General features: G+C 38.1%; 1 protein-coding gene across 6 annotated transcripts in view; it reads left to right on the top strand.

Moving 5' to 3' along the window:
* Window positions 1-15,705, top strand: part of Elovl6 (ELOVL fatty acid elongase 6) — a 122,491-nt gene that overhangs the window by 53,447 nt on the left and 53,339 nt on the right. The window contains exon 2 of one of the 6 annotated variants that reach the window (XM_071614468.1): window positions 6,773-6,821. The exons of the other annotated variants lie outside the window; for them this stretch is intronic. Within the exon in view, the coding sequence (XP_071470569.1) occupies window positions 6,773-6,821 (49 nt within the window). The remainder of the gene's footprint in view (window positions 1-6,772; window positions 6,822-15,705) is intronic. 6 annotated transcript variants of the gene reach the window in all.

Consider the following 15,705-nt stretch of genomic DNA (forward strand, 5'->3'; position numbering starts at 1 on the left):
AGGTTACTTTAGTTTGTTGCATAATGTCTCTCTCCTATTCAATAGAACAAGCTCCGGGAGGCTTCTGTTTGCGCTCATCTTGTTCAGCGCTGTGTATCCAACACCCAGCACAGGGCCTTGGAGATAAGAACTCAGTTGTATTTGTGGAGTAATGAAGTATATAGAATTTTATTAGCACAGATCCACAAACATTACTGGTTTGGATTACAGCCATGAGACCATGAAGAGGTTGTCACTTGAGTAGCATTTTGTGGACATGTGTTACCAAATTAATTACACGTGAATCTTTAGCGAAGTATAAATCAGTGATAAATGATAGAACATCTTGTATTGCTGAAATGGGTCACTGCTCTTTAGAAACGTAAGCAATTAGGGGGAAGAACTGCTCTGTGCATTTCTTTCATGACTGGAGCAGAAGCTGTGGGATAGAAGAAAGAACTGGGCTCTCTTTGAACTGATACCTGCAATTTATCAGCCATTTATTAGTGAGCCCCTTTTGGTGCTTTGGTTTTTGTATCTGTAAAAGTCAATAAGCTATCTCACAAGAAAAATGTAGGTGGTGCATGAGATACAGTGAAGCCTTGCTGTGATCACAGAAATGGGCTTGCTCAGTCTTGTGATTTTAAAATTCATGAAAAGGGGGAACCCAAGAAACTAGCTGACTGGGAATTCTGAGCACCCACAAAACTGTGGACCATTGTATTATTTCCAAAAATTTGTTGCCTCAGAGTGGGTTGTCAGGGAATTTATGTAATGTTAGTGTTTTGTGACTTGCAGAGGGCCATACAGATTTGTGGTTCTGGTATTACCATTATTGCTGCATTGAAAAAAATTCATAGATTCTATTAATAAATAAATAAATTGATTAATACTGATTGTTGGCTTTAAAAAAAAAACTTTTTAATTTGGATAGACTTACTGGAAGCATAAACTTAACTGACCTGAATATAATAAGATCTCTAGTAAGAGTTCATAAAATCTGTTCAAGACCAGTGTAGGCAACTTAATGAGACCCTGTCTTAAAATAAAAAGTGTGAAAAAGTCTAGAGATGTAGCTCAGTGGTAAAGCGTTCCTAGGTTCACTCTCCAGCTCCAAAAACAAACCAAAAACCCCTGGGGTGATGTTAATGCTTCGAAAAGGTAGAGGGTGAGTTTGCTCCATCTCTTACTGATTTTTGACCTTTGGTTTTCAACTTTGCCCCAGAGAAAGTAAGTCAGAATGGTGAACTTCTTAAGAGGAAGCAACCATAAAGTTGGTTTTCACCAAGGAAAAGCAGCCAGCAATCAGGTTTCTGTTCAGCCAAGGTAGAGGTATCCGGGCTTAGAATTAGAGCATCACTGATTACAATGGTAGAGTATTTTGTATTGCTAGAATAGTCAGTGCTCTTCAGATACTTCAGCAATAATAGGGAAGAATTGTTCTAGGCATTTCTGTAATGGCTTGAGTAGAAGCTCTGGAGTTTAGAAAGGGACCAGTAGAAATGCTGAAAGGAATTAAAATTTGCACTGTGGACCTCAAAGTCTAGTCTAAAGTTCTTTCAGTTTTCAGTGTTCTAAGGAAAGCAAAGGAATTTGTCTTGTTATGTTTCTTTTATATATGCATATATACACACCAGACCATAAAACTTCCACAAGTGCCAGTTGCGCTGCCAGAGCTTTGATATGAGGTGCTTAATACCACGGTGCCCTTGGCCTGACCAAAAGGAGGAAAGGCAGTAGTTCTTCATTTATGTGAGTCTCACAGCTCTTTAATAGATAATCCCAGAAGACATCTGGACACTTTTGTGGTGAGGTTTTCTTTTCTGGCCCCTATTTCTTCCATATCCACGTTTCTCGCCCTGGCCCACATCTATCTGTGCTCTATATTTGGTTGCGGGTGCCCATGGTGTGGTTGTCAATTAGCAGCTATTTTTTGTTGTTGTTAATTTAGTCTCATACAGCATTTTCACAAAGAAATTAACATTTGAGGATCTGAAACAGGAAGTGTTCTATGAAATTCAAAAAAAACCAAGGTGTTGGCTGACCTTGAATGGACTATTAAGAGGGCACTGTTCAATGTGGTCTTTTGGTGCCCCTGGTATAATTAGCAGTAGCTGGCAGATACTATAGAAGGAGTTATTCTGGGCAAATAAAGACAACTGGTCAGAAGACTATATCTCCAGTCTTTAATTCAGTTTATAAGGAAGTGCTGATTTTTGTTAATTTAGGTGATTGTATCTGAAAGTCAGTTGAATACATAATCAGTCCCCTCTTTGGTTAGAGGACAGATTTTCTTTATTGCTATTTATATGTGTTTCTAAAGTTTTAAATAAGGTAGTCAGTAGAGAGTGAACATTTTATTAAAGATCCTGAAGTTGTGGGAATTCTGCACAGAACTTTCAGCATGGCCTTAAACATTTTATGATTTATTTCACTTAAATATGAAATTCAAATATTTTACTTATGTGCCTATTCCAAATGTAGGGTAATACGTAACTCACAAGAAAAATCAGAGATATTCATGATATGGCAAAAAGTGAAATGGGAAACTTTTCTAAAAAACAGAGACTAAAATAACACCTACAATCAAATATCTAGTATCCTAAGAAATGCCCATAACAGAGAAACAAGGATGCATAGAACTAGGTTTTCCAAAGAGGTATATCTCAGCATGCCACAGAGTACACACCTGTAATTCCAGTGGCTTGAAAGTCCGAGGCAGGAGAATCACAAGTTCAAAGCTAGCCTCAGCAATTTAGCAAGGCCCTAAGCAACTTAGGGAGACCCTGTCTCAAAATAAAACATAAAAAGGGCCGAGGATGTGGTTAAGTGTCCCCGAGTTCAATCCCTGGTACAAAAAAAGAGAGGTCTATCTCAGTTTATGTGTGGGCGATCTCCATGATTAATGTTTTAAGGATTCCATTGTAGAGGTCTTTCAAATTAACTCAGACTTAATCACTAAGGTCCCAGCCACATATCCAAGTTTATTAACTTTTTAAAAAAATTCAGTATAGGAGATTGACCCCCGAGCCTCATGCACTGAGCTACATTCCCTGGCCCATATATCCAAGTGGAAGAAAAATTCATTTTTCTACTGGACTCACAGGTTTGACATCTAGTTGAAGTTTTTCTTGTGCTGTTAAAGGCAGAAGTTGATTTTTATAAAACTTGACATTAAATTAAGATTGGTCTTCTCTCTGTTTTTTGTATTTTGACCCTTTGTTCATCTTTAGTGTTTTCTCTGTACACCAAGTTGTCAGAAGAGTGTGGAGACTGAGAGGATAATGTAATTGTTGCTCCAGGCAGCCTTGACTGAGGTTGATGGCAAGAAGAGAAGAAAGAAAAGAGAAAGGGAAGAAGTGGGGCCATTTTTATCTCCTTGGTTCTTTGGCTTCTTTCCCCTGAGGGCTTTACCTGCCACTTGATCTGATCCATTTTTTGATGTTTGGTGCCTGCCCTTCTTCCCTATACCTGCCCCTGCTTGAAGATCATACAGAGGCCAGTTTGAATCTAGAACTCCATTTCTTACTAATTGAGCAAACTTGGGCAAGTCACTTAACCCACTGTGCACTGCACTTCCTCATCTGTACGTGGGGATGGCTTGCACACCTGGTGGAGGTGGTGCTAAAAGTGAAGGAGAAATCGGCATGGAACGCTTGGCATAATGCCTCAGAAGTCCCAGGATTCTGGTACAGGTTTAAGAAATCTCAGTGGTTAAGCATCCTCAGATTATTTTAATGATTTCACATTAGCCTTAAGATGATTCTTTTCATCTTCAACTAGTTGTACATGCACATACTAAAGGAATATCCTTGGTACTGTTTTCTAAGTCCATTAGTGATATAAATAAAAGTAAGACCTCATCCTCTTAGCCTGGAATTTAAGCCCTTCATTATTCTATTCTAAACTCCCTTTTCTGCCCTCCCATCCCCCCCTCATCCCTTTTACATACTGAACATATCTGTCAAACTGGAATAATCTTCATTCTCTGGCTAAACATTCTGTAGCCCATATTTTATAATATTTTTTCTTTATTCTGGAAGGTTATATTTCCCAGTCTTTCCTTTTCCAACCCCGTCATGATACTTGTCCTCTCAGGGGACTTGTTATCTTACAGCCTGGAAAGAATCCCATCATCAGGTGATTTCGCATAATTTAAAAAAAAACAAAACATTTTCATTAAGAGTGATCATTTTCTTCCATGTGTCCTAGTTACTGCTGAGGGTGGAAAAGCGCTAAATGCTTTTCCTCCCTACTGTGTTTAAAATGGTGCTTGGCAACCGATCAAACTCGATGTTGGGATATTGGAGGAAAGACAATGTCTTGTGGATCAGAATCAGATACTGGTTATGAAGTCAAATAGATTCTCTTAGCATGTCAAACACTGTTGTTTAGTTAATTCTACTCAGTGTAGGAGAGGCCTTCTGACCACCACACCCAATGAACTTGCTGTTCGTGGTCTACTTGCACTGTTTTATTTTTGTACAGAAAACTTACCTCTATAACACTGTCTTAGATCCTTAGGATTATTGGTTCATTTCTGTCTCCCACTAGAATGAAGGCTTCATGAGCTCAAAGACTTCATCTTTTGAATCCTTATAAGCTTTCACAAAACCTCCAGAAATTACTTGTTGAATAAATAAATGGATAAATACAGGATGGATGTACAATGTTAAAGTGGTATGAATATTATCATTAATTCTCTTTTTCTAATGGTATCTAAATTGGCTAATAATTGTCATGTTGGGTGTTTTGCGGTTATGTTTTGAGTAACCTTAAGAAATAGATATTTAATAACTGCTTAGCTCAGTGAGTAGGAGATGAGCTGTTTTTATAAATTATATTCAGAGTCTGAAACATGTTGGTTTAATTTGGTGACTCTGATTTTTTTCTTTACTACCTTAATTTTTTTCTTTTGACACTAAAATAGAGTGCTTTAGGAAGCAATTGAAACAGAGAGCTCCTGAACTTCCTCATGCTGAGAGTAAAAGCTACCCACTGGCCCAGCAGGATGCCACTGACTTGTTCTGTGGTTGGCACTGCCTAGCTAAATCTACATGCGGGTATCACCTGGCTTTTGTCTCCCTAGTTTTATCTAACTGCATAAAAGCCATTTTTCCTTTTTACATTGTTTGCTTATTTCTTGCGCAGGCTGACTGCTGAATCCGGCCAGTGGGGATCCACACAGCTTCCCTGTCTTGGCTGCTGGGATCATGACTGCCCTTGCTCCCTAAGCTGGAGTTAAGTCAAGGGTTAAGCAGGATCAGAGGATCCTGAGTGAGGCCAAGCCTCTGCTTCCTTTCTCCCTGCCCTCTCTGTCTCCTAGGGTCCCCCAAGCCCTCATCCTTGTGAAGCTTGTCATCCCATCTCTTTCCCTATTTGCCCAAGTGAAGCATCCCCAATGCTTTACATGCAAATTCAATTCTCAGGGCTGAACTGGTTGAAGTACAAGGTTAAATAAGCCACAGTTCACATACTTAACACTGTGCAATGTAAGGAAATGTGAAATGCCTTTCAGAGTGGCTTGAGGCTGTCCTTGAGTTTTATCTGCACAGTACCTGGTACCATGGGGGCTTTTTAATATATTGTTTGAAGAAATGAATGAATCATGCCCAGACTGATTAAGCCTCTCTTCTTACCAGGACTGACCCCTTTGCTCTGTGACACTTGACCCTTCTCATTTCTTTGATCTTTTCCCATGACACACTTTGGTTTTCTTCTTACTTGGGGGCTGTATCTTCTTCCTCTTCTTTGCTTGTTTCTTTCCAACTTGCCCCATAAATGGTGCTCCTCCTTCCCTGCTGCCTCCCATCAGGCTGGACCTTGACCTTCAGAGTGTTCTCCTTGAATGCCCTCGTTCATGTTCCTGACTTCCCACCACCTCCACCCAGACATGGATGGCTTCCAAGTAGATAACTTTAGCCTTGATATTTCTAAATCCACACCCTATCTTTCCATTTCTTTGAGTAAGTTCTAAGTCCTACAGTCTCTAGTAAATACTAACATGACCTTTCTGCTTTGTTCCCCACCCATCAAACTAACACCGTCACACAAATCAGAAGCCCGAAAATCATCACTTCCCCCTCTTTTGCATTTCTTCCTCATATCTTCTGCTGCCTTCTTTCTGTGCTACCTCCTCTTGATTTCATTTCACTTAACAGAGGCAATGCTGACTCTGCTGGATTTCCATCTTTGCAAGCCATTCCATCACTATAAGCAGCTTCTCAACATGAGAGCTGCAATTACCTGGCCTCTGTCTACCACAGGTGACATTCACATCTTTCATCTCTCCCACTGGTTATTGCTACATAGCCGGATTTCTAAAACTTTTATTTCATGGTGCTCCTCCTCCCTCACTTAAAATGCTCAGTGATCTCTTGTACCTTCAGGATGAAGTTGAAACTAGCCCCATTCTGGCACAAAGTGTTTAAAACCTCATCTTAACTCTCTAACCTCATTTGCAACTCCTATCTGGTCATTCAAACTCTGCCACACCCCACTGAGTGGTTGTGCTCATCTTTCTTTCTGCCTGAGGGACCTTTATTCCCCTACTCTAGCTGTTCTTCTCTTCTACTGGATGTTTTTGAAGACTCTGAATATTTAGATTGCTTTACAATTTTTGTTTACTTGCCTATCTCATTAGACTATAACAATTTGAGATTTGTGTTCCCAGCACTTAGAATGGTACAGATTAATGTTTCTCCGAATGGAGTCCCCAAGTCCTCCTGTAGATATCAAAGTCATTTGGCTGTTCTAAATATTCTTACTTTCTTATCCCTCCCTACCCCCACAGGACCTACAGAATCAGATGGTCTGTATTTAAAGAAAACTAAATTACTCAGGTAATTGTTATGAATAAACATTAACATTTATATATTAGTAAACAAGTAAACCAACTAGAGCCCTTGATCATATTTCTTTTTATTCACATACACTGTATTCATTTAGATTTGTTGTTGATTATTCTAAAACTACTCATCATGATTATAAAAGAGGAAAGATTGCCCATCTGTCCTAAAGCTAACTAGAGATTTGGAAATCTCATGCTCAATTTTGATCAGTATAAACAAATGAAGTGAAGAGTTTAGATTTAAAAAAAAGAATATCCACACAACTCTAGATTTCAGCAGCCCAAACTCTTAGGATTCTAGCAACTCCTATGTCTTACCTCTCTGGAACTCAGCTTCTCTCCATGCAAATTTAGAATCACAGTGCAAAGCAAGGAGTAGTTTGCAGGGATTGGAACATTGTTGTAGCAGATACTTATCAATGCTTCATTATTTTTAATTTAGTGTCCAAGGTATAGTCCCTACACATAAACAAGCAGTAGAAAATTAGGAGTTTTTTTTTTTAAAAAAAAAAACAATAAGTGATTCTGTTTTTTTGTTCTTTTTGTGGTGCTGGGAATCAAACCCAGGGACTGAGTTGTACATGCTAGACAAGTACTCCAGCCCCAAGCTACATTCCCCACCCTCTGTTATTTGTAAATAACTAGTGGGGCCAGAGCTTCTGTATAGGAGTGGGATCTCTACTGATTTTTATACTGTGTTGAATGTTTATACTATCTCTTTGAACAGAAATATGCACTTACCTATATTTATATGCATATACTCATGCACAGATATAAATTTGCTCTCTTTGATACCTGTAATGATTGAGAGTCATGGGTATTAAACGTGTTGTGAAAATCTTGGAGCCTGCCAGACAGGTTGTGCCTCTGAATAAGTGCTTATAGAGATTGCAACCTTCAGCCACATGATCCGTTTTGCTTAAAGTGAACTATCCAGTCCCTGACTGGAAGAGATGATGCTTGGTTGGATTGGTAACTGTTTATTAATGTTAACTTTAATTTGCCTAAAATTATTTGTAGAGCATTTTGTCCTTCTGTTTTTATGGGAAGTTACTTTTCCTTGGGCCAATTTGTTGGTTCTGCTGGAGTATCCTGGGCTCAATTATTTTGAATACTTGACTAATCATGCTTAACTAAGTGAGAATCATTATGGCCAAAATACCTGGGAAGTGTGTGGAGAGGTTTTTGTTTTTCTGTTGTCTTCTAAAGATCAGGCAATTCCATGTTATTTACAGATGGAGGCTGAACAGATGTCAGAGTGTGTGTGTGTGTGTATGTATACACATATATATAATGTACATAGTATTTTGAAGGTAATGTCTTTCTGGTTCTCATCCATGCCACTAAACCTCTGTGAAATTCTATATACTGCCATTGGTGGGAGGGTCTGTCATATTCAAAGAAGTTTCAGTAGAGTATTGATTGAGAGAGTGAAAATATGTAAAAATCAACAAGTGGAAACTTAATTATGTGAGGATTTTCTTATTTCATACAACAGAAGCCCCAAGAACACAATCTAGACCTGATGAAGGAGTTCAATGATAGCATCAGGAAAAAATAACTCCATCCTGTGACTTCTTCCCAGACCAGTTCTAGAAGGGAGCAGGGAAAAAAGGTATTGTGGGGGTTCAGTCATACTCCATACACAAGTGAGCCAGCCCAATGAAAGGAGGGCTCCAATCTGCGGACGTCTCATCGGGCACAGTATCTGCCCTGGTATTGAAGCATCTTTTGAGAAATTCAAGATTGTGATCTTAGGGAACACTCTGTCTTTTCTGCTGGCGAGGAGAAAGAGTGATCCAGCATAGATGTGCTGCACTTAAGAAAACACATAATACAAAAGCAGTATTTGATCTTCTCAAGTAATTATTAACTTTCTCTTAAGTAGGAAATTCCTCCCAATGTTTTCAAAAACACAATTTAATTAAAAAAATAATAATGTACATGCTTTTCCTGGAGTAACTGTTGGATAAAGCAAGTCAGCCTTATGCTGTTGAAAAGTTTCTTTTACCTTTGAGGTCTGAATATTTGTCTGAGTAACCAGTCACATACTTAAACATGTTCCAGGAGAATTGAGATCTTGCCTTTACAAGTTCCGTCTTGTTGGTTGGGAAAATAGATAACTGGGTGTTTTAAGTTCTGAAACTGATGTTATAACATAGTGGTAATCGACACACGATGGGAACAGTAAAAGTTCATATCATGATAAGGATCAGAATAAATGAAGAAATAGAGGACTTTGTCATGTGTCCTAATCTTACAGATAGTGTGGAGCGAAATCATTTGCAGAAAGCAGCTGATGAACATGTAGAACATTTGACCAGTTACTCTGAAGTGACTCCCCTGTCTGTGGCGTGCAAACTGAAGAACTTTGTAACCACACTGCACAGGACACCTGCCTTCTCTGTGCTCCAGGCCCCTGCTGTTATCTCACCCTGTGCCACTCCCATAAACACTTACACAAGCCCCAGCTTTCATTCCCCCCCCTCACCCCTCCCCATCCCAGATCCAGCACCACCACATTGTTCAATTAAAACCTTCTATGGTTTCCCATTGCTCTTAGGTAAGAACTTGCTTCCCCTTACCTCTGGGATCTCCATCTCATTATGCTCCCACTCCCTCTTTGGAATCAAAGGTCAAGCCCTCGAAATTTCTTATAGTTATTGCCGTGTGCTTTCTCTCCCATGCCGCTGGGTCTTTGCCTATTCTGTTCCTTCTCACTTTCTTTTCCAAGCTCATCCTCATCTTATCTGAATATTTCTCCGGAAAGCCTTCTCTGACCAAATAAGACTGAGTTGCAATGCCCCCTATTATCACTCCCCCACTTCTCCATTTATTTGCCTACCCCTCCCAAGACTTGGAAGTCTCTGTGGGCAGGGCATGTGTCTGTTTTGTTAACTGTTCCCAAAGGCAAGCATATAGTTAGCCCACAGATATTTGTTGAATAAGCTGCATGGAAAAATGAATCAATCAGAAGTCTTATTAGTCTCAGCCCAGATCTACTATTCCAAGAAATAGTAATTCAGCAAAATTTGTACCATAAACCAAAAGGCTTTGCAAAATTATATTAGTTCAGAGTAAATAAATATCATTAATCTCTTTCATTTAGACTAAACTGTCATTCTCAGAGCATTTCCTAGACAACTATATCTTTGCTTAATGAAGAAAAGCAGACGTGTTATTTGTAGGTTTCCATTTTCTGTTTAAAAAGGGTAAGAATCTCAGATTAATGTTTTTGCTAGATTCTCTCATAAAGGAGAAGATTCAGGAGCTGGGCGACACCCAGGCTTACCTATTTGAGGGTGTAGTATCATGGCAATGAGAGTGAATCTTTCATGCAAGGGGTGGGTGCCACCCTTTCGAGAGCTTGACCTTTGATTCCAAAGAGGGAGTGGGAGCATAATGAAATGGAGATCCCAGAGGTAAGGGGAAGCAAGTTCTTACCTTGCCTTGCTTTTTGTGTTTTCTCCTTTAAAGGTTTTTTTTCGTTTTAATACTCTGATTTGTATTTTGTAAATATGATATTAGCTAGAAGCATTTAATTAGATCATAGCATATAACTGGTTTGAAATCGTGCTCTAGTTGTGTGATCTTTAAGCTAGGAGAGCAAAGATTTTAGAAGGATAGTGGTGGCTAAAGATATGAAGCTAATCATTATCTTGAAGTAATGGTTCCAGCTACATCCAAAAATCTCCTAAAACCTATATATCAGTGCAAATTTTTAAGTTACTCTTCTAGATCCCAAAGGTCTGGGAGAAGGAAATCTACCTTCTTTTCTTCCCAAGTACCCCAGGAGGTTCTGAAGCAAGTAGTGGTGACAGTGCTTAGTTAGCAGATGTGAGCATGCATGTAGACGTGGGAGGACCAGCGCCTCAAACCCTCTTAACTCAGCAGCATCAGAGAGCAAGTTAGCAGTTTGCTCTAACCCTCCTGGGACCTAAGGGGCAAAATTGAGTGACTAGTTCTCCATCACAGTAATCGTCACTTTCCCCAGTTTCAGTGAGCTGTGGTTTCAGTTATGGTTTGAAAACCATTGTTCCAGAAACAATCTAAAAGTTTTCAGTCGCATGCCTTTAAGCTGTTTTTGTAACAGCTGTCATTGGTCCCTTCAGTCACAGTGGTTTTCTTATCACTTTTTTCAGCTCTATGTAAAAAGACTTTTTTTTTTTTTTTTTTTAAGAAAAAGTAAGTCATTGAGTTTTTAAAGAAACAACTGTATTTTATTTTTGAAATGTTTGTCTTCTCAATGGCTTCCTAAAATTGTGATCAGGTTATAAACTATGTAGTGTTATTACTCCACTGAGAGTTAAAAACTTTGTCTCAACTCTCTTAAGTCTTAGACTGATAGGTTTAACTTTTTAAAATGAAAGTAGGTAGTTATTGGAGTCTATGACTTTTTTAAAGAATCACTTAACTTCTTTTTTTTTAGATGAAAAGTCATGTTTTTATTCATTTTTATTTGCCTTTTTTAAAAAAAAATTCTGATTTCTGTAATACCTTTAGTCTTTGCTTCTTACGTTTTAAGAAATGTACATTAAAAGTCACTCATGTCCTATACTCCCCTGCTGACTCATGAAGAAAATTAAAAACCTATTTCTTTGCCCTTGTCAGGAATCTTTATACTTTCTTACAACTTGGACCTAAAAACAGATTGCCAGTGAAGCAGAATTAATGTGCTTGTAGAAAATCGAACTCTGTCTAATTGAGAAATATTTCTGGAAATTTCTTGAAGCGTCATCCTTTGCTTTTATATGGTCAGGTTTAGGTTTGCAAAAGAAAATCCTGAGAGAATGGTGTTCGCCCTTTTTATAAGGAGAGATGAAGTAGATTCATCTCTAATTAAACTATTTCACCTTTAGTTTCATGCTACTCAAAAGTTCTTGAATTTCTTGGTAACTCAGATTTATAATTATCACCTACAAAGGATTTTGGTGACCTATAAAAATTAATAAACTTTCTTTACCATAACCTGGTTGCTTTCATACTCACTCTTCCAATGATATGAAGGACTCTGCAGACAGCTGTATTTCTGTGAAAAGTTAGCAGGAAGCAGAATGATTACCCAAACTCAGGTTTACAGATACATGTTCAGTTGATATGTCAGTATGCTCAGTTTTCCAAAGACGAAATTCACAGAATCTGTAATCTTAGAAGAGAGCTCTTGCCCTGGCTATTTCTCTCTTCCTTACACCCCTACCCCACGGTGACTCATTCCGTCACTTCCCTCATGTCTTTGCTCAAACTCACCTTCTCAATGTGCCACCTTATTTAAACTTATGTTCCATCCCTCACTTTCTCTCTTTTCCATAGTATTTATTTATGATCTTCTAATAGTTGGTTATTTATTTTTGTGTATACTGACTATTTTCAGGCTTATTTTTGTATTTATTGTCTATTATGGGCAGTATACAACATCAGTGTCATGATTGCAAATAGCATTTCAGCCTTCATGGTGACTGGCTTTTCTTTTGCTCACTGATTATAGAACCTGAAACAGTGCTTGGTGCACAGTAGGTGCTCAGTCAGTACCTGCTGAATGAATAATTCAAGTCATTTTTAAGTTTCAAACCCCTAAAGTAATAAAAACTATGAAGGAATTCTACTATTCATTTGTCTTTGAAAATAAAATTTGCCTGAGGGGAGTAGAGAAAGACTGCTGGCATTGATTTTCTGTATGTTCATGTCATGTTTTTTGTTTGTTCATATAACTTTTCTTCTTCTGTGGGGCAGGTATGGAGACTAGACAAAAAAATGGGTTTTCTGTGAATATGTTCTCATTAATTTTAGTGAAGACAGGACAAAATGATTAGATTTAGTCAATTTGCCCAAGGTAATTCAAGTTATTTTGGTGTCTTTAGATTTAAACCTCCGCTTTTGTATCACTACTATACACGGTTGTGAATAAGAATTCTTGGCTACAAAGCCCACAGTCAGTCAGTCAAAGATGCCTTTGCCCTATAGTCTTATCCAATGATAAATCTTGCTGGTGGATTTTATGTATGAATACACTTCAGAATGGATATAACCCAAGGGTTAACTAACAAGGGAAAAGACTTAATGGCAATAGTAGAAATTAACTTTTTGGTGTTCTTAAGTCACTCTTGACATTAAAACTCTATTGGAACTCTTGCACACCCAGGCACACAAGCATATCTGACTCCTTTCTCTGTTGGTGTGGGAATAGAGCTGGCTCTGCTGAATCACTGGGTTTAGCTCATGCTCAGTTCTCTGCCTCAAACAGCCAAAGGAAGTCAAATGAGGATATCACTGGAAATAGGGACCTTGGGAAACCCTTTCATAGTTTCTACCCTTTTAGATTTGTGGCCTAGACTCCCCTGGAAGCATCTATGGAAGGTCATGAGCAAAGCACACAAGTTGAAAACTGATTACCTAAGATCATCAGATCTTGTCAGTCAAAAGTTGAAAGTGTACTTCTGGTCAGCTGGTGGATATTTGTTCTGGATCTGTCAAGTTTGCCCTATGAACCATGAATATGGAAACGAGACCAGATTCTCGACCAGGAGCTACCTTTGGAACATCTGATGATCATACCTTGTCTGTATCTTTCAGTTTGATACACTTTGACCATCTGCTGATATCAAAGCAATGATAGAGATTTGCAGATCTGAGTTACTCTTAACCATAACCTTAACAAGGTTTGCTTTTCTCCTATTACCTCTAAGGTAAAGCAGCGACCTCTTCACACAGTACAGATACCATTATTTTCACCCTTGTGGCTACATCTCAGTTCTTCCTCACTAACTTGGAAAGTGATCTGCAATAAACATTTTTGATTGTAAAGATATTGCAAGTTATGAAGAGTGGGCAGTATACAACATCAGCGTCATGATTCCAAATAACGTTGATAATTACTGACATGCCATGGGTCTTTTAACCATAGCATCAGTCAAATGGATAAATTTAATTCCTTTCTTTATTGCCACTTAGTAATTAAATGACTATAAAAGGGACCTTTTTCCTCCATTTTCAAGCAGAGATAGCAAAACAGCTTGCTTTCAGGAAAACTCTTGCTTGTTTGGGTTGTGTTGTTTTGCCTTTTAATTGCTGTTTAAATACATGCACTCAAAAAATGCCATCAGCAAATTCATAAGCAGAACTTATAGCTTTACAACTCCTGAGTAGAATTTGTAATGCTTTAAATCATATTTCAACTAGCTTCATTTTGCATATGATTCCAATCTTATAAGTTTTAAATATTAAGCAATGGTAGTCACTACCATAAGGCCTTGTGTGTCAGATGTTGTCAGGTTCACTATTTGATGATTGGTTAAAAGCCTGGAAAGTAGGTGTCTCTTTAATGAGGAAACTGAGACTGTCAAAATGCAATTTACCTAAGATCGCACAGTTAATATTCAGCAGTGAGGATGAAAACCAAGGTCTTTGCTCCAGTAGATCTGATTGATGGTGAGTGGCTGCCAGAGTAAAAGTACCTGAAATAAAATTCATGTAATTTTATGCAATCAAAATGTTTGATATATTGGTCAGCATTTGGTACTTCTAAAATAAAATACTTTTTAAAACTTAAGATTATTATACAAAAAATTTTATTTTTCTTTGTTTAACTAGTAAAACAAATTAAAAATTTTAAGTGCATGAAAGTAAGTTGGAGAAAAGAAGCACAATATAATCTTACCACCCAATAATAACTGTTCTAAATTCGGGGGTGGAATGGGTGATATTTCTCCCTCTAATTTGTAATTATGCCATATCACCCTCTCTTATCTCTTATCACACACTCAGTTAGGAAAACCATGTACATTTACTCTACTGGAATGCCACCATATCCCTGCCTACCTTTATACTATTGCTCTTCAGTGATTGTCATACTTTTACTGGATGTTGGATAGTTTGCTTTGGATGGGTTCCTTCAAGTGGAACTGCAAGATTGAAAGATAGGGATGTTTTAGGTTTCTTGATAAATACTGCCAAGTTGTTTTTCAAAGAGATCCATCATTTTACAAATCCCTTGGCAAAATATAAGGCTGCCTGCTTCCCTGTGTCTCACTAGAAGGGGGCATTGTTACTGCTTTCTCATTTGCCTATTGATACATGCCAACTAGTATCTTTCTTTGTGTACATACTGATCCTGATCAAAGCAAATGTGCTTTATTCCAAACTGAAATATTATGATGCTTAAGCATTATTTCGCTTTCCAATTAACACTTGGCCCTTTGCAGAATCTGTCTGGAAATTCCTCAGTGAATGGCAAAAAAAAAGGAGGATAAAATTGTCAGGACTAAAATGATGTCACAGCACCAGGCTCACCTGATGCCTGACTAGTCTGTCTTTGGCTTACTTTATGCAACCAGTTACTTTAAGAATGTAATACTTGGTTTCTGGCCAGCAAGAAGGAAAGAAATTGCACGGCGCTTTTCCAACATTGCTGAGCATCTCCTGAGAGTGTGCCACCCCAGGAGCAGCTGCCTGGCTAAAACATACTCGTTTTACAAAAGAGGATTTAAAAGAAAAAGAAAAAAAAGTTGAATTTAGATTCATTTGTAGAATTCTTTCAGCCCTTAAAGGCAAAAAAAAAAAAAAAAAAAAAACTATAATAAAAAATGGTTTTTACTGTTTAATTTAGAATCAGATAACCTTGAAGCATAAGTTCATAGATGACTTAAGCATCAGTTATTTTAGTCTCCCAGTAAATTTTCTTTTTCCATAAAGTGTCCACAACAGAAGAGTTTTAAATTATCCAATATGTCATGGTTCATTCCTGTATTGGGAACAAGTAAGGCCAATACTGTGTCACAAGGTCCTGGGTATACACAGTTGCGTAAGACAGATATGACCCTTCAGGACTTTGAAGGGGTGACAGACATGTTGACTTTTGTGTGGATAAGTAAAAGGTCTGT

The sequence above is a fragment of the Marmota flaviventris genome, chromosome 7, assembly GCF_047511675.1.
Source record: "Marmota flaviventris isolate mMarFla1 chromosome 7, mMarFla1.hap1, whole genome shotgun sequence".
Taxonomy (NCBI): Eukaryota; Metazoa; Chordata; class Mammalia; order Rodentia; family Sciuridae; genus Marmota; species Marmota flaviventris.